The sequence below is a fragment of the Pipistrellus kuhlii genome, unplaced genomic scaffold (genome assembly GCF_014108245.1).
Source record: "Pipistrellus kuhlii isolate mPipKuh1 unplaced genomic scaffold, mPipKuh1.p scaffold_m20_p_20, whole genome shotgun sequence".
NCBI lineage: Eukaryota > Metazoa > Chordata > Mammalia > Chiroptera > Vespertilionidae > Pipistrellus > Pipistrellus kuhlii.
The window spans coordinates 20,178,578-20,196,541 of record NW_023425516.1 but is presented as its reverse complement, the minus strand read 5'-3'; the positions used below and the strand labels follow the sequence as shown (position 1 = coordinate 20,196,541).

General features: G+C 56.2%; 1 protein-coding gene across 4 annotated transcripts in view; it reads right to left on the bottom strand.

Annotated features, from left to right (window-relative positions):
• Window positions 1-138: 138 nt before the first annotated feature.
• LIMK2 (LIM domain kinase 2) overlaps window positions 139-17,964 on the bottom strand; it is a 51,540-nt gene continuing 33,714 nt past the window's right edge. For 2 of the 4 annotated variants that reach the window (XM_036449675.2, XM_036449676.2), the window contains 14 exons: window positions 15,004-15,139; window positions 14,248-14,357; window positions 13,504-13,692; window positions 12,229-12,334; window positions 11,666-11,862; window positions 9,637-9,823; window positions 8,719-8,805; window positions 7,988-8,119; window positions 7,707-7,763; window positions 7,114-7,179; window positions 5,501-5,675; window positions 4,700-4,755; window positions 3,382-3,539; window positions 139-1,835 (listed from right to left, as the gene is read on the bottom strand). In XM_036449675.2, coding sequence (XP_036305568.1) covers window positions 1,691-1,835; window positions 3,382-3,539; window positions 4,700-4,755; window positions 5,501-5,675; window positions 7,114-7,179; window positions 7,707-7,763; window positions 7,988-8,119; window positions 8,719-8,805; window positions 9,637-9,823; window positions 11,666-11,862; window positions 12,229-12,334; window positions 13,504-13,692; window positions 14,248-14,357; window positions 15,004-15,139 — 1,801 coding nt within the window. In that variant the 3' untranslated portion in view covers window positions 139-1,690. The remainder of the gene's footprint in view (window positions 1,836-3,381; window positions 3,540-4,699; window positions 4,756-5,500; window positions 5,676-7,113; window positions 7,180-7,706; window positions 7,764-7,987; window positions 8,120-8,718; window positions 8,806-9,636; window positions 9,824-11,665; window positions 11,863-12,228; window positions 12,335-13,503; window positions 13,693-14,247; window positions 14,358-15,003; window positions 15,140-17,964) is intronic. The other 2 variants (XM_036449681.2, XM_036449679.2) reach the window with 2 other exon arrangements.

Sequence of the window (17,964 nt, the reverse complement as noted above, 5' to 3'; positions counted from 1 at the left end):
TGGACCCGGAAAGGCCAGTAGCATTTCCTCCGGAAGGGAACAGGGGAGGCCGTGCACTTCCTGGCCAACAGGCCAGCGGACCCCCGACATGTGTCCCCCGAGCCAGACCCCAAGTCGCATTTTACTCTGTGTCGTCAGTTATGTTAACGGCTTAATTTATTTGGTCTGCTCAACGGCTCCATGTGGGCCACCGCTCCCACGACGGCAGGGGACAGCTGAGGCCCAGCCAGCCGCACAGCGCCCACCCTGCTGCTGCTGGGGGCCCCGGGCTCTGCCCCACAGGCTTGCAAACGCCACACAGCAGTACCGCCTGTGTGACGTGGCCAGAGGGGACATCTCACCCCGCGACTCACCGGGTCTATGAGCAGTATTTCACATGTCACCCAACACAGAGAACAGGATAGTATGAACAGCAACCACTCTCTGGAATCGCTCCCACCCCCTCCTCCCTCCCACCCCGACACAACCACCACACATCGCAGCGACGACCCGACCCATTCCCAATGTGTTAAATACGGCGCAAGCTCGCTCACGGACACTGAGGAGGAGACAGTCTGTTTGTGTTGAGTCCCTGGAGTTCTGGGAGCCAAGGGTAGAGGCTTCCCCCGGGGCTTGGCAGCACCCGCGGCTGCGGCTCAGGAGGCTGCAGCCAGGAGCCAGTGAGGTGGGCTTGCCAGCACGGGAAGCCCGGGACAGGTGGCCGGCTCAGGGACTGAGCTCTGGGACTCTGCCGCCTCCTTTTCTTGCCCAAGTTGGCGCCTGGACCCAGGCCTGGTGAAGGGTGGACAGTAGCTGCCGTAAGGCCGAGAGGCTGCTGAGATGCCCACTCCCCCAGCCTCATGCCCAGGGCTCGGGACAGGCCGCACTATCCTCCAGAATCCAGCCGGCTCCAGGCAACATGTCTCAGGCTCCGAGGGACAGCAGCCAGGATACAGGTTTTCCAGAGAGCAGCGCCTCTTTCTTTCCTGCCCCCAGCCTCTTCCTGCAAGGTGGGCGGCTTCCTGCTGCAGGCAGAGAGATGCTCATGCACAGTGTAGTGAGAACAGGAGGCGAAAGCTCCCCCTTGTGTTGATGTGGCCTGGCAGCTGAACAGAAACCAGCCCTTCCCACTCCAGGCCAGTTCCACCACAAACGAAGGGCCCCTTCCAAGCCTGTTCCCTCGCCCTCGCCCAGGGGAGGGCAGGGCATGGGGTGAAAGGAGTGTAGCACCACTGTCAGTTCACATCCTTGGGTTGCAGCCTGGCCCCCAGTCTTGCTCTCATCCACATGACCGACCGACCGACTGACCGGCCAACCGGCCGCTTGAAGGGCTCCAGTCCTCAGCTGGACCCCAGACCTCGGAGCCCAGGGGCTGGTTAACCCCGGAATCCTGCCTGGCAGGGCCAGAACACGCCAATTAGTGTAAGCAAGAGCTTGGAATCCCAGGGAATTCCCGAGAGGCCACGAGTAACAGATTCCTCCTGGCCCAGGGACCAGCCTGTTTTTTTTCTTCTTCTTCACAGCTTTCAGGCGAGTGCTGGGTGTTCAGACAGTCACCAGGCCCCAACACGCGAGGAGATGCATCTCCCTGGCGCCGCGCCTGGCTCGCCTCCTGGGGAGGTAGTAGGGATGGCTTGTTCTGCTTCTAAACAAGCTGCCGATCCACAGGAAGCTGGCATGGCCCTGCCCGCAGCAGGGGTCTGGGCCAGGGCTAGGGGGGCGAGTCCCGGGTCAGGCCGTACTGCATGCTCACAGTGTGGTCCAGCTCCTCCAGCTCGGCGGGCAGCGGGATGCCCAGCTCGCCCAGGTACAGGGACAGGGCCTCAAAGGAGTCCTCCAGTTTGGAGAATGCCGGCCTAGAAAGACAAGGGGGTTGGAGGCAGGCGAAACATGGGTAGGGCCGTGGGCTGGTGTGGAAGGCACCCAGGGCTGCGGCTTAACCACTTTCTAATTGTCTGACCTTGGGCAAGCCCGTTAACCTTGGGCCTCCAAGGGAAACAGGATGCCGTGAAGGTTAGAGAGAACACTGTGAGAAGGCTGGGCTGGCTCTAAGGGATAGCGGAGAAACAGAAAGTCCAGGAGGAAATAAAGCTCCTCTCAGGACTTGGAGAAAATGCAATCAATAAAATTGGGATTGGAGAAAGTGTCTTTTAAATTTTTTCTTTTGATTTAAAAAAATATTTTTATTGATTCCAGAGAGGAAGGGAGAGGGAGTGAGAGAGAGAAACATCAGTGATGAGGGAATCATTGATTAGCTGCCTCCTGCACACCCCACACTGGGGATCGAGCCCACAACCCAGGCATGTACCCTGACTGGTCAAGGCGCTAACTCATTGGAGATTATAGAAGATAGATAATTCCCGTGCTAGGTATTTTGATAGTGTGCGAATCTGCTTTTAAAAGAAACATGATTTTTGATAGCAGAAAAAAAAGCACAAAGATTCTAGGTCTCTAACGCACGAACTTTAAAAGTCCCAGGGTAACTTTGGTAATAATGAAAGTTGTAACTTGAGGAAACGAAGGAAATTTTTAAAAGATTTATTTCTGCCCTAACTGGTTTGACTCAGTAGTTGGAGCGCCGGCTTGTGGACTGAAGGGTCCCAGGTTCGATTCCGGTCAAGGGCATGTACCTTGGCTGTGGACACATCCCCAGTAGGGGGTGTGCAAGAGGCAGCTGATCAAAGTTTCTCTCTCATTGATGTTTCTAACTCTCTATCCCTCTCTTCCACTCTGTAAAAAATGCAATAAAAATTAAAAAAATATATATATACACACACAAATAAACATTGCTTTATCTGTGAAAGATATGCTTTAAAAAAAGATTTCTTTCAAGAAGGAAAATAGGTAAATGCATGAAGATGCTCAGTGTAGTAATAATAACTACTGTAAAGAGAAACTGGAAAAACCTGAACATCTACATCGTGTACTGTATATCATATGTTCAGCGAGTTTCCTAGAATAGAATTTCAGGGAGTTAACAAAAATGCTAAACAGAAAGCCTGGGTAGCAACAAGGAAAATACAGGGTAAAATAAAAAATGTTTCTCTATTTTAGATCATAAATCTATAAACAATGTGTGTGTGGTGTGTGTGAACATGGACAGGGGGTTATGGAGACACGAAGACACTTATTCTGTTAGAAAGGTGTAGGTTTGGGTGAGTCCCGTTAAAATTTCTTTTAATGGCTGTGTCTCTGTTTCATTCCCAGGTCACTTGCAACCATGCCCTCATCCCCTCCACCCCCACCTGTATGTCAGTTGTCTGGTGCCTTCAGTGGCCGACAGTCACAACCTTGAGCTCAAGCCTTCCGCCACCCCTGTGCCTGGGAAGGGCAAGGGGACAGCCAAAGGCGGGGCAAGCCTCCCAGGACCCTGGGGGCGGGGGCAAAGGGGCAGCTACCAACCTGCTCTCCGGCTCCAGTTTGCAGCAGATGGTGGCCAGGGGGAAGAAGGCCGGGGGGCAGTCTGTGGGGACAAACTTCTCCCAGAAAAGCTTCACGTTGAGGCCGTAGTCCAGTGTGCGGGGCAGGCAATCAGGATCTGCGTACACTTGCCCGATGATCTGCAGGCGAGAAGGCGGCTGGTCAGACAGGGACCAAGGTGGGTGAGGCCCACAGAGGGGAGAGGGATGCTGGCGCAGAAGAGGAAGCCCCATCCCTGACTGCCTCTCAAAGTTGTTAATCCAGACGTGTCTTTTGACTGAGTCTGAATGTGAGGAGGGTCTAGAAGGTCTTACTGCAGTGTAAGCAACGTGCTCCGAATCTGGAGGGACAACTCCCACATACCCCTCCCTGCCCTGCAGTGTCCCCCCCGCCAGAGTCCAGGCTCTGAGAAACGAGGGGCTGGGTCTGACGCATGTCTGAGACCCTGTGGCACCAGCCTACGGCTTTATACACAGTAGCTACTCAAGTGATCTCTATTAAAGAAAACGATTTTCGCCCTAGCCAGTCTGGCTCAGTGGACAGAGTGTCGGCCTGCGGACTGAATGGTCCTGGGTTTGATTCCATTCAAGGGCACATGCCCGGGTTTCAGGCTCGATCCCCAGTAGGGGGCGTGCAGGAGGCAGCTGATCAATGGTTCTCCCTCATCATTGATGCTTCTATCTCTCCCTCTCCCTTCCTCTCTGAAATTAATTAAAAATTAATAATAATTTTTAAAAGGACCTTTCTTCATATTCCAATCATCCGTTGTCTCTCTACCACTCACCACTTTGTAGGAATTACAGAAACCCTTGAATGTATGTGTTGGGCCGACTGCTTCGAGATCAAATGAACTAAGTTCGTAAGGACAGGACTGTTTCCAGGACTCACTCTGTCTCCACACCCCTCAGGGCCTAGCACTGTCCTGGATGGGCTGGCCCTTCCTGGAATGGCTGCTTCCACTTCCAGGCGGAGGGCAGGGGGAAAGGTTGCCTCAGGCTACACAGACGGCCACAGGAACAGTCTGCCTTTCCTAGTGGAGTTCTGAGCCTCGCCCGCCCCTTCCTGACCGTGTGACAAACAGCAAGCCACTCTCCCTTTCTGAGACTATTTTCGCACCTGAGAAAAATCCTGCCCCCGCCTTACGGGACCAACGCAATCCGACTGTGGCAAGAGATGTGTGGTGACAGATAACCCTACACGCGTGCTGACTTCACGGAGTTACTCATCCGCAGGAGGAGGAGCCTCCCTCGGGGGGCAGGGCAGAGCCACCCCTGGGCCTGGCCTACGTGCGGGAGCTCACCTCGCAGAGGACGATCCCGAAAGAGAAGACATCCACCGTCTCGTCGTAGCTCTTTCCTTGGGGAACACAGGAGAGCAGGCTGTTAGGGCTGGTCCCTGACCTGCTCTGCACCGAGTCTCGGGCCCAGCCAGGCCATAGCCGAGAACCGGGACGAGAAAAGGATCCGTGGGGACCCCCCACAAAGCCTTCCCGGGACTGGTACCACCCGGAGGTCGCCTTTCCTCGGCCCTGGGTGCGCTGCCTTGGAAAGATGTTATAAACCAACTGCCTGTGATGAGACCGCCCGGGACAGGGAGAGAGCATGGGGCCTGGGATCATCTGGACTCTGCTGTTAGCCAGCTGTGTGCTTCTGGGAAAACCACTGAGCTTCTCTGGGCCTCGGATTCCGGAAAGGGTTGTATCAGACCGTTCATTTCTGAGGCTTCACAACCCTGTGGGTTTCAAGAACCCCAGCGAGCAGCTCGGGCTGGTGTGAGCATTATCCACAAGAGGGCACCACACTTCAGCTCTCAGCACAGAGAGAGGAGGACAGGCTACATCAGGCAGTAGGTGCCTGAGCCCTCACCCACTCTTGGGGCACAAAAGTCTCAGCCAGACCTCACCCTAAACCTCGTTTGGGACACTGACTAGCTCATGGGCCTGCGCTCAGGGAGGAAGGAGTTTGTGAGGCCCAGTCTGTCTGGGGACAGATAGAAACGCAGCCTTCAGCTCCGGGAACTGGGCCTGACCCTTCACCGGCCTCCCCGGGAGCTCCCGGGGCTCTGCTGAGAGAAGGGTCCCCTCGGGGCATGGGGGACTCACCATTCAGCATCTCGGGGGCCATCCAGTAGGGGTTCCCCACCACCGTGTAGCGCTTCTTGCGGTCGTTTTTGCGCAGGGTCCGCTTCTTGCTGGTGGCCTTCTCCACCGGGGGCTTCTTCCTCTCCTCCACAATGAGCCGCGACAGCCCGAAGTCTGCCACCACCACGGTCTTGTCCTGGTGGGACAAGGGTCAGTCAGGTCAGGACTCGGGGGGGGGGGGCATTTCTAAGAGGAGTCGTTGAGGAGGAGAGGAAAGATGGGCAGCAAAGGAGGGTGAGTCCCAGCTGAAGTCCTCAGACAGAGAAGGCTCAGCATGCTGTTTGCTAACAGTTTGGTATCTCCTCACAGCAGACTCCCGAGATCTGGGGGTGCTCACAGCAGAGCCCCTGGAGCCTGGAGGAGGAAGCTCTGAGAACTAGAGAGTTGGAATCAGAGGCAGGACAGGGAGTTTCTTTCGTTTTGTTTGTCCCCCACATATTTTTTAAAATATGTTTTTATTGAGTTTAGGGAGAGAGGAAGGGAGAAGGAGAGAGAGGGAGGGAGGGAGGGAGGGAGGGAGAGGGAGGGGGGGAGGGAGGGAGGGAGAGAGAGGGAGAGAGGGAGAGAGGGAGAGAAAAACATTGATTGGTTGCCTCCTACATGCCCCCTACTGAGGACCAAGCTATAATCCAGGCATGTTACTGACATCTAACAGGTGACATTTGGTGCATGGGACACCACTCAACCAACTGAATCACACCTGCCAGAGCTTCCCCAAAAGATTTAATGCCATGGCTAGAATCAGGAGAAGATAGAAAAAAGACAAGGTGGAGGCAGTCAGCTGGGCACTTGGGGAGAAAAGCTCTTCAGTTAGCTCTGGAGGCCCCGGCTGCTGTGGCTCAGTCGGTTAGAGGATTGTCCTATGCACTGAAGAGCCTCGTCTCAGGTTTGGTTCCCAATCAGCCGGGTTTCGGGTTGGATCCCTTGGCCGGGCCACATATGGGAGGCTGCTGATCGATGTTTCTCTCTCTCTCTCTCTCTCTCCTTCTCCTTCCTCTCTTTGTAGAATCAATGACAAACATGTCCTTGGGTGAGGATTAAAAAAATAAATAAAATAGCTATGGAGCAGTCATGTGGAAAAGGGATTAAGATGGTTTGGGTCCAGAGGTGAAGCCCGGCAAGTTAGTAGGCACCCAGGAAGCTAGACTGCAAGTCCATAGGAGGAATAACGTTGTAACAACCAGAGCTGTCCCACCAGCGGGAGGAATGCAGGCCCCCAACCCGGTCACTGCAAAGGCACTAGCCCTGTGGCCCCAGGCGCCAGAGCGGTAAAACGGGGTCCACTGTGAGCTGCTTTACAGGACCATCAGGGGGCAAAACCAGGAACGTGACTGGGCTGTGTATGCACAGAAACCCTTCTAACCAAAGGATTGCAAAGGCTGCCACTGGGAGGAGATGGAACTGTATCTGCGAGTGCCTGAGAGCTCAGAAGACAGAGAAGGGCACTGTAGGCAGCAGGAAGGGCAAACAGGAGCCCCAGGAGACATCTCTCCTAAAGCAACGACAGTCTATTCTTTTGTGACCAGGAAGCCTGGAGGGCTGGCCCCGGGGAGACCCAGGACAGTGAGACATACCAGCTTGATGAGGCAGTTGTGCGAGTTCAGGTCCCGGTGGATGATGCACATGGAGTGCAGATAGGCCTGAAACAGAAGTCCTGGCTGAGGCCGATGGCCGGGAGACCAACTGCTCGCGGGCCCCGGATCTGGGCCATCGACCTGGCTCTTCGTCCAGGCCGACCCCACCCGCCTTCAGAACCCAACCCGGACTCCAGAGCCTAGCCCCCCCGCCATCACTCCCTTGTCCCAACACCAACAGAAAGCCGAAGGCCGCCTGGGCGTCCTCTCTCCCACCGCCGCCTCCTGCCCATCCTCTGTTGAGCGGCCCCAACCCAGTGGCTGCTCTTAGCTCTCACTGCTGGCTCCTGAAATCTCCAACTGTCCTGTTTGCCCTTGAAGAAGTGGATCCTTTGAGAGGAGGGTTGTGAGCTGAGAACAGCCCTCTGGGGTCAAGTTCACTGGCTCAGGGAGAAGCTCAGCACGAGCTGCCCAGCCCACATGAGCTGCCTTCCAATGCCTGCTCGCAATCCTCGGTTCTCTCCCAACTGCTGCCCCCCTCCCCCGCTCACCTCCCCTGCCAACTCGCTGGCAAGGTCAGTGCCGAGACTCACCATTCCAGAGGCGATGCCTTTGGCAAACTGGACCTTCTGCTGCCAGGGCAGCGGGTCCTGCAGGATGGGGGGGGATGTCCATCAGAGGCTGTTGGGCCCCGTCCCCACTCACGGTCCAGGTCCCAGCATGGTCTCTGCCTGCGCCCAGCCCCACCCGTCACGGCCCTTTGTAGGCAAAGCAGTGCGTCTCTCCGGCTAGCATGGCTTCAGGGTAGTGGTGACCCAGGTGTCCCACTGCCAGCCCACCAAGCTCCCGGGGACAATGGAGGCGGCACACTCACCACACTGCGCACGAAGTCCTTCAACGTGCCCCCCTCAATGTACTCCGTCAGCAGGTTCAGCTTCTTGTCCTTGTACAGCACCCCGATGAACTTGAGCACGTTGGGGTGGTCCAGGCTGCGCATCACCTTCACCTGGGGGTGGGGAGGCCAAGAAGGGAGGGCGGTTACTCCCCATGGTGTTTTCCTCACTCCTTGTCTCCAGGGGGCCAGCATGTGATGGGGAGGGCCCCACGGGCCTCACCCTCAGGATCCTGCCTTTTTAGGAATTGCATGGGAGATGGGGGGGTGTTGGAGTGGGTGGGTCCAAGAGTGAGGCAAAGGCCTGGGGGGCAGCACCTGGACCACAGGTGCACCCATCTGCATTAGGGGAGCACCCCGGGACAGACATGACATGGGTTTGTTTTCATGCCTGTCACCCCGTTATCTGTGAGCACCTCTGAACCACACCTTATTGTTGACTGCATCCTTTGTCCCCAGCTCATGCTGTCTTTAGGATGTGTTCACTGAACAAAGAATGCTCTGATTCAGAGGCGTGGGGATGTTCCTCTAGTGCTCTTTCCTGCGCAGCCTTTAAGAGACTGATTCCCAGGTGCCCGGCTAGCTCAGTCGGTAGAGCATGAGACTCTTAAGAGACTGATTCCCAAGAAAGTTTCCTCTCGAAACCATCAGTCAGTACGGTCTTCCCTCTTCCAGCAGGAACACCAAACTCCTAATCCACGCCCTCTTCTTACCTCAGTCAGGAAGGTCTTCTGGGTCTCCTCGTCACACCGGATCAGCTCCTTCATGACCATCACTTTGCCCGTGGCTTTGTGTGTCACCTACAAGGAGGGCGACGGTCACGGGGGCAGAGACCAGAGGCAGCTCTGGAGAACCGTGTGAAACTCAGCGCAGCTGGCCATCCCATCCCCGGAGGAGGCGCTGAGCCAGGTCAGGTGGACAGAGTTCATGTGCCGGGGGGACAGAGCACGGGGCACCAGCGGACTCGGAGAGGAGCGCGCCCGGTCCCCGGAGAGCTGGGCATGCACCGGGGAGAAGCCAGGACCCGGAAAAGGCAAGTGTGGGATGAGGCAGGAGGAGGGGCTGACAAGCCAGGCGGGGGCTTGGATCATCTGAGAAGGGAGTGAGTCCCTCAGGTGAACAGAAATCTGGGGCAGGAAGGCCAATGCCACAGACATGCGCTCGGGGGGGCTCCAGGGGTTGGGGGTGAGCTCTCCAGCCCCAATGCTCCCAAAGCTGAGACACATGGCTTACCTGACCCCCCCTCCCAGCTCTCAGTAGAGGAGGAGGAGGAGGAAAGAAAGAGAGAGAGAGGTTAGTCCCCGAGACTGTGCATCAGGGAGGCAGGAGCCACTCCCCCGTGGGCTGCCTGCAGCAGGCCCAGCTCGGGGGCTTCTGGGCGCCTAAAAACACCCCCTGCCTGGATGTGGGTGGGCCACAGGCACAGCTCCCCCCAACCCGGGTCTCCGGGTTCACCACGCTCCCTGCAACAGCGACGCTGACCTCGGGGAGCCTGGGAGGACTGGGGTGGCAGGGGCAGCCCTTACGCCACCACCGGCAGTCCCCGAAAGAAGGCGAGGGAGGGACGGGGGACGGGGGACGGGGGGGGGGGGCGCGCGCAGAGGAACAGAGCGGCTGCTGCCGGTGCTTACCTTGATGGCCTGCCCAAAGAAGCCCTTCCCCAGGACCTCCCCGTGGATCAGGTCGCACGGCCGGAAGATCTGCTGCGAATAGCTGCTAGAGCAGCGGAGGGACTCGGAACGGCTGATGTCGCGGCTGAACAGCAGGGGCTCCTTCGGGGAGCTGGGGCCGGGGGACTTGGAGATGCTGTTACTGCGCCTGAGGATGAGGAAAGGGGGTGCTAGGGATCGGGTGGCCCCCAGAGTCTTGCCAAGGAAACCCTGTGGCTACCCCGACCATCCCAACGTGTGTAGCTCAGGAGCTATGACTGGGGAAGGGGACTCGTATGTCCAACAGATGTACCATCTGGGGGCTGCAAACACTAATAGCATATTTAAGGCCATTCAAAGCGGGAACCCTGAGCACTCCTCACCTGGAATGAAGGACTACATGCTACTGGCGCAGAGCGCTTAGCACAGGACAGCACGGTAGGTGGTAATCCGCCGTCCATGTCTGCTCCATCAGAGGCAGTAATGGGGTCACACAGTCTAGCCCAGTGATTTGGCAAATTCATGAGTCCACAGAGCCAAATATCAACAGGACAACGATTGAAATTACTTTCGAGAGCCACATTTTTAAAACTTAAACTTCCTCGAACGCCACTTCTTCAACAAAGACTCCCCCGGGCCATGGTATTTTGTGGAAGAGCCACCCTCAAGGGGCCAAAGAGCTGCATGTGGCTCACGAGCCGCAGTTTGCCAACCACTGGTCTAGCCTACTGCCATCCCCCAAAATGGCCAAAGGGGATTTGGGATATTCTGCACATCCTTGAATCCGGCTACCTTTCCTACATTTAAGAATCATCAGCATGTATCATTTCTTCAGCAACAAAGCCAGTATGTTTACACTTTTAAGAGCAGCCGGTCATAGTAATGGCCGGTGACTGTGACTTTGACTTCCTAAAGAAAAAACGGGGCGCTGAGTCCGCAGCACTGACGGTGGACTGCAACCCCACAACCTCCTCTCTGGGGACACGCCTGTCTCCCTTGGGCTCCCCAGCCCCTGCTCTTCTGCCCGTCCTCCTGCCGTGCGTGCCCGCAGGGCACGCCAGGTGAGCTGGCCTCTCTCTTGCATGACGGCCCTCTAGGTATCTGAGCGGCTCTCCAGCCACCCCCACCCTCATCTTCCCTCGTCCCAGGCCTTCTCGGCCCTCTGGCGCCGTGCCGCCACCAGCTCGCTCCTGCTGGCTGAGGCCAAGAGGGCAGCCAGGAGTGACAGGAGCCACCTGTCGGGAGGGCCCTATTTCCAACAGACGCCAGGCCAGAGGACCCCGAGCGATCCAGTCTGTTTGGTCAGGGGGGCGGGTAAAGAACCTGACTCCTAGTAACACCAACAGCGCCTCGTCTCTGCTGCATGCTGACTCTGGGCTGCTTTGCGTCCTTTCTGACACCGAGTCCTTACGTAACTGGGGAGTCAGACACCTTTATCTCGCGACTCCACCCAGAGAGGCAGACAGAGGCAGGCGAGAAGGTGCGGTGGGCGGGGGAGGGACTCAGCTAGAAGGTGCCATCGGGGTGTGCCAGCCTGGGGAGCCAGTGCTGTAGCTCCAGCCCCTTCAGCCTCCCCGCATACTTGGTTTTGGTCCCTCAGACCCAAAACAACTTGCATTCCTCTCTTGCTTTATTGTTTTCAACATCCTTATTTATATTTATGAATCCTACCTGTGCCCCGACGCCAGCCCCTAAGCCTCGTGTTTTCCCCACGAGCCACGCTGTCCTTCGCGGCCCGGCGTCCCTGCCTCCTGTCCCGGTCAGGAGGGCAGTGGACGGTCTGACCCCCTGGTTTCTAAGGGAACCTGGCGGACAGCTGGGTCGGATCACGCACAGGTCCTGGTTATGAAACTGTGATCTCCCTGCGGGGCGCTGGCTCAGCACAATCCTCGCAGCCCGTCCCTGGCCAGCTGGTTCCCTTCCTGACTCCGCTGGTCTCAGAGAGCCAGCTCTGCCTCATCCGAGGGACGGGCCCGGGGCGACACAGAAGCAGGATGACGGGCGTGGGCACCTGAGGGAGCGTCTCCTCAGGGTCCCTTCCAGGTTCTCCTTGGCGTCCAGGGTGCTGAGGGTGTGTGAGTGCCCGGCGTTCTGCAGGTGGGGGGAGAGCCGTGCGTCCAGCCGCAGCTGGTCCAGGCGCTGGGAGACGGGGTCGTGTTCAATCAGGAGCTGGAGCGTCTGGCTCGTCTGGCTGATCGCATCCTCTACCTGTGGCCAAGGAGCAGCGTGAGGCTGGATCCCACAGCCCGGCTCCCCTCAGGCCACCCTCCACCAGCCCGGAGGACCCAAGCACAGTGTGGCCCGTGGTCAAGTTGGCTAACAGTGGCCTCCAGATGCCAGTACCCCGCAGTGCCCTCTGCCTGGCACCCTGTCAGCTTCCCCATCTGTCAGGCCATCCCTGCAGCCCTGGGGACATGCCAGGCTGACACAGGAGGTCACCAGTGGTCACAAGCTCAGCGGCAAGACAAAGAGACAGACGAGGGGAAGAGAAGGGCGAAGGTCACAGCGTGGTCTCCCAGAGGGTCTGTCTGTTCCATGCCCCGCACCCACAGGCGGACTGAACACCCGCTCTACCTCCTCCACGCGCAGTGTGCGGACGGGGGTCCCGTTGATCTCCAGGATGCGGTCCCCAGGGTGGATGGCATTGCGGTTGTTGGGACTGATGTGCATCCGGTTGACCCTAGGACCAGATAGGAGAGTTGAGGCGGGTGAAGGAACCCTAAAAACAGGCCTGGCCAATTTCCCCCAGGCCCAGGCCACCCACAGAGAACGGGCACTCACCCAAGCCGGAAACTTGGGCGCCAGCCTCCCCATTGGGGTTCCCTCCCTGCTCCTTTGAGGCCCCCAACCCTCACCGTCTTGGAGAACCCTGCGTGCTCTCCATCGCCATAGCTACCAACATCTCTCATCTGGACCACGCACCAGCCTCCTAGCTGGTCTCTGCATCTCCGGGCCTGCTCCCCTCCCACCCAGCTTCCACACCCTCCATCTTTCTAAAATGCTAACCTGATTGCATCACTTTGCTGCTTTAATCCCTTAATAGACCTGCTGAGTCTTCATAATCCAGGCCCTCCGTGTGACTTAACAACTCCCTCTCTGGCTACTCCCAACCACCCAGCCTCTGCCAGACACAACCACAGCTCCTACCTCTGCACCGAACGCAATCCCTCCGCCTTTCATCTCATGAGGCTTTAGAGACCTCAGCTCCTCCCGACTCCCTCCTAACTCTCACCTATACCGCAAGCACCCCGTGTGCAGCCCGCCATTAAGCGCACAATCAGGATTTCACAGTTAGCAGCCACAGGCGCCTCATTACCGGTATTGAGGTGCACACAGACTCCTTCCCCCCAGATCTCAGGCCTGGACCTGGGGTGGAGTCTTAATCTCTTTCTCCTCCCTCGGTTCACTCGCTCAACCAACGAGACAATAATCAATGAACGCCTCCCATACGCCAGGCGCCGCTCCAGGCCCCAGGCATGCAGTCCTGGACAAGACTAAGCCACGTTCCAGAAGGAACGCGTGGAGAGGACAAACGATAAACAAACTAATACACATAACCAAGCCAGATGATTTCAGAGAGCTAACATGATCTGACACTTGACACGTGAAAGCTGAGCGGTTCTGGCATTAAGTATCCGGTGGGAAGCGGCCTGGGCAGACAGCGTGGTGGGTGCCAAGGCCCAGGTGTGGTTACAGCGCCGGGAGCGCCGGGGAGGGGGGGCGGGGGGAAAGGCGTAAGATGAGGATGGAGGGAGCTCAGCATCCGACTCCGGAGCTCTGAGCCCCTTGGAGGCCCATCTACGGACCCAGCTCAGGACCCCTCCGCTCCGGGGTCCTCGGAATACTCACTCCTTCACCTGCACGGAGGTGGCGTAGTTGGAGCAGGCGCTCTCCACGGACACGGAGAAGCCCCGCCGGCTCCCGGTGGTGGCCGGCATGGAGATGTGAGTGACGGAGTAGGGCAGCTGGTCCTGGACAGACTCCGTGGAGAGCCTCTCAAACATGGGCGCCAGCACCACCTCATTGTGGCACTTCCCACTGGGGAGAGGAACAGGAAGGGGTAAGGTCCCAGAGGCCCCCCCTCTCCCCCCCGAAGACCCAGTAACCACTGCACCACACGGCTTTAAGAACGGCACCCGCAGCCCCACGATTACTGTCCCTCCACGGTCCTGCTGGCCGCTCGGAATGAGAAGCCTGGTTCTCTTTGCTCTGCCTCCGACCCTGTGAGGATCCAGCCCCTTCCCCAATCTGGGCCTCAACCCGATTTCTTTTATCAAAGGAGACAGTTGGACGGAGCGAGGTCTAAGGGGCCTTTGCCTTTAATGCCCTCTGGTCCTCTGAGGGCGCCTTCCCAGCCATTCCCCGCTCTGTGGGAGGGCTGCCGGGCAGAATGCCGTAACCTCACAGAGGTAAGGGCAGAGGTCCGGGGGATGCTAACAGTCTTGCTCACAGCTTACAGAACAGGCTGAGCACACTGCAGTGAGAGGAAGCCAGTGCTCTGATACCCAGCCGTCTCTCCGCCCAGCTCATGCTGCCCTGTCCCGCCCTCGGCCATTCTCATAGGGGAAGACAGACTCAGGGTCGACGTCTCACCAGTAGAGGGTGGCGTGCTGCACCAGGGCGTATGCGTCCCCATCCTCGATGATCACCTTGCAGCTCATGCAGGCAAAGCACTCCGGGTGGTACTTGAACTCTCCGGCCACCTGGGAGCGGGTGGGGAGAGAGATGGACAGAGGAAGAAAGTGAGCCCTCGCTGTTGCTAGAGGGAGGGTAGAGGTGGGTGAGTGACCTCCGATCAAGGATGTGCGGGTCCCGGCAACAATGTGCCTTGGCACTTCCTGCCCTAGAGCTTCCCCAGGACTGGCGCCCCCTATCATTTTTGGGATTGCAAAAAACTGTTCTGGTCTCAGTCACGAGGCCGAGTCCCCAGGAGTCATCACCCCTATTAGAAAGGCTCATGGTTTCTCCAACACAGCGCTGGCAAATGGTGACTAGGCTCACAACCTCTGTCTCAGAGCAGGTAGGAGAGGAGGACTCTCTCTGCTGGCTCCTGCCAGAGTCTCCCTTCCTGGTCCTGGCCTCTTCTCAGCCTGTAACACTCTCCTTTAAGGCTTTCATCCTGCTGTGTGTGTCTCCTCCCCGTTTGCCTCTCCACCCTCACCCAACACCGGCTTGTGGAGTCTCTGAGGACAGGATCACCTGGCTACTTAGTAGCTGCTCCACAAACATCTGGTAAAGGATTCAATGAAGATGATGGAGAGACCAGAAGGCGAATGGCCCCCGGGAACGGCAGGCATGGTCAACGGACTCTGATGGCCACGAGGAGCGGGGACCGAGGGACTCACTCACCATGGCAGGCCCTGTCATCAGCAGGGAGCACCCGTGGCAGAACTCCCCGAATTTCCTCCAGTAGTCCTTGGGGCAGTAGAGCTTCCCGTCCTTCTCGTAGTACCAGTTGGTGAGGGACTCCTGGCATTCCGAACACCTGGGAGGCAAGATGAGGAGAGAAACGCTCCTGGATGCTTGGAATCCAGATGTTTCTTGGACCCAGTGTTTCTCAACCTGTCTGGGTCTTGAGACGCTTCGAGAACCTGACTGGGAGCCAAGAAGCCTCTCCCAGAAAAAAATGCACACTCAAGGAAAACGTGCATGTAATGTATGTGTGGGGTGCGTGTATACCAAGGACTGACACCTAATCATGGCCCCGGCTGAGAGCCTCTGGGCTAGACAGGTATCTGGAGTAACCACAGAAGTTCAGTCACCTCCACTTCTCAAATCGTGCCCGTCACCAACAGCATTACCGATATGGCATTCTTTTCCCCAAATATTAAACATAAAGAAACAAATAGCCCATCCAGCGTGACTCAGTTGGTGTTTCTCTCTCTTTCTCTCTCTCTAAATGAAAATAAATTTTAAAAGCCATATATATTTCTTTAAAAATAGAAACAATCAGACAAACCCAAAATGTAAATCACTTAATAAGACAACTGAGCTTGACTCTTCCAAAAAGCTAATGCCGTCGGGGGTAGGGGCCACAGAGACAACAATGCACAGACACATAGCAACTAACTGCAATGCCTAAAGAAAGCTTGGATTAAAAACAAACAAACAAAACAAACACAGCTTTGAGTGACATTTTTGGAACAACTGAGGAGTTTTGAATTTGGGCTATACATTAGGTTATATTGTGATTTTACTGTCAGTTTTCTTAGATGTAATAATATTTTGGTTACAAAGAATTCTTAGAAGAAGCACATTCAATTAACTAAGGGTGAAAGTCAAGATAACTACAACTTACTTTTACACAGTTCAGCAAAAATAAATAAATACCGCGGGTGTGTATAGACAGATAAAGTGGCTTAAAGTTAACAAATGACGAATCTAGGTGAAGGGTACATGGGTATCCTTGAACTACTCTTTCAACTTTTCTTCTTCTTTTTTTTAATCCTCACCCAAGGATATTTTTCCATTGACTTTCTTTTCTTTTAAGAAAGAGTGGGAGAGAGAGGGAAAGTTGGAGAGAAATATCGATGTGAGAGAAGCACACCAATCGGCTGCCTCCTGCATGTGCCCCAACCAGGGCGAGGGCCGGGGAGGAACCTACAACTAAGTTACATGCTCTTGATCGGAATCGAACCTGGGACCCTTTGGCCTGCCGGCTGACACTTTATTCACTGAATTAAACCGGTTAGGGCTCTTTCAACCTTTCTGTACATTTGAAAACTTTCAAAATAACATATTGGGGGGGGGGCCGCAACAAAACCCCATTAGGGCTGTGCACGCTGCATTAGACCCGTATTAGCTCCTTTCTCCTCCAGTCCCTGGAGCTCCCCTCAGTCAGGTCGGGTCTGTGCTCTCAGGCCATGTCTGCACAGACCAGGTCCTCCTCATGTCTGCGCCTCCCAGCTCAGAGCTCCCTGGCCTCTGAGACCATCTCTTTCTCTCTAGTGAACAGACACTCACTCTATTCCTGTGAAGGCCTCACACCACCCACACGGGCCACACCCTTGCTTCCCAGAGGCGCTGCCGCTCGGTTTGAATCCTGACCCGGGATTAGTTTTAGTTATGTCATCCTGGGCAGGTTATTTCACTTCTCTGACCCGGTTTCTTCATCCGTAAAATGAGCTGCTGTGAAAGTGAAATCCTGTGTATTCAAGTGCCTGTTGTGTTCTGCAGCGAAACAGCCCGGGGACCCACGGCCCTCCTGTGGTTCGTATAAAAGACCCAGCACAGCAGGGCCTCAGGGAGAGTTAGCTGTGAAAAAGGACGAGAATGGTGGCTCCCATTACTGGCCACTAGCTGGATAGCTTCGGACAACACTCGGTAATTTTTCCTTATTGATGACATGGGCCAGCAGCATCCAACGACAAAGAACCACTGTGAAAACTACGTTAATGTCGAGGAAAGCCTTTTGCAAACTGTGAAGGGCAAGACAGGTGTATTACTAGAGCAATTTGCTAGGCACCGCGGGTCTAGAAGATACATACACCAGGTCCCACGCCACCTTCCAGGAACGTATAATGAGCTGGGAAAAGAGAATGTCTAAACAAAACTCAGTTTTAACAATGCCAGGCAAGAGTCCACAAAGAGGGCTACACTTTTAAGCACTGTGGGAGGCCGAGGAGGGGGACAGGTGGAAAGGAAGGAAGGAAGGGGAGATGTCTGTGGAGCTAGGGAGGCTTAGAGAAGCAGGATCCTGAGGATCCCTCTTTGTGGAGGATCCAATGCCCCTAGGTACTCCACCAACACTGGTGGCTTCTGCCATCAGCCACCCCATCCTGTAGCATTTCCTGCTCGCCCTAGCATGCTGAGTTTCAGGGTGTTGGGAGCTTAGTATGGCACCAAGAGTGCGGGTATGAAGTGCCTAGAACGGCGCCCTGTAAACCAGACATTAGAGGGCGAGGGGAAGACCCTTTTCCGGGCACGCAGCTCAAACTCCTCTCCGTAGAAGGCACTCTGGATGAGCTCTGATTGGGAGACTGGGGTTCAAGTTCTTCGGTGCTACATGCTCTTGGAAAAGCCCCTTTCTCTCTCTAGGTTAAGTTTCCCCGCCTGTAAAATGCAGACTATACCACAGATCCCCTCGATTCTGTGCATGTATGTTTTCCCTGGATGACCCAAGCTGTAAATCTCAGTACCACCGCTCACCACCTAACTGACCTTGGGCCAGTGGCCTTACTTCTTGTTTGTGACATGGTAACATCACCACCTGCTCTCAGGGTAGCATTAAGTGAGGTTCTGAGTGACCATGAGGTGTCCAGCGGAGGGCCTGCATTAGAAGGGGGGCTTCCTTCTTGCCCCCCACCTTCT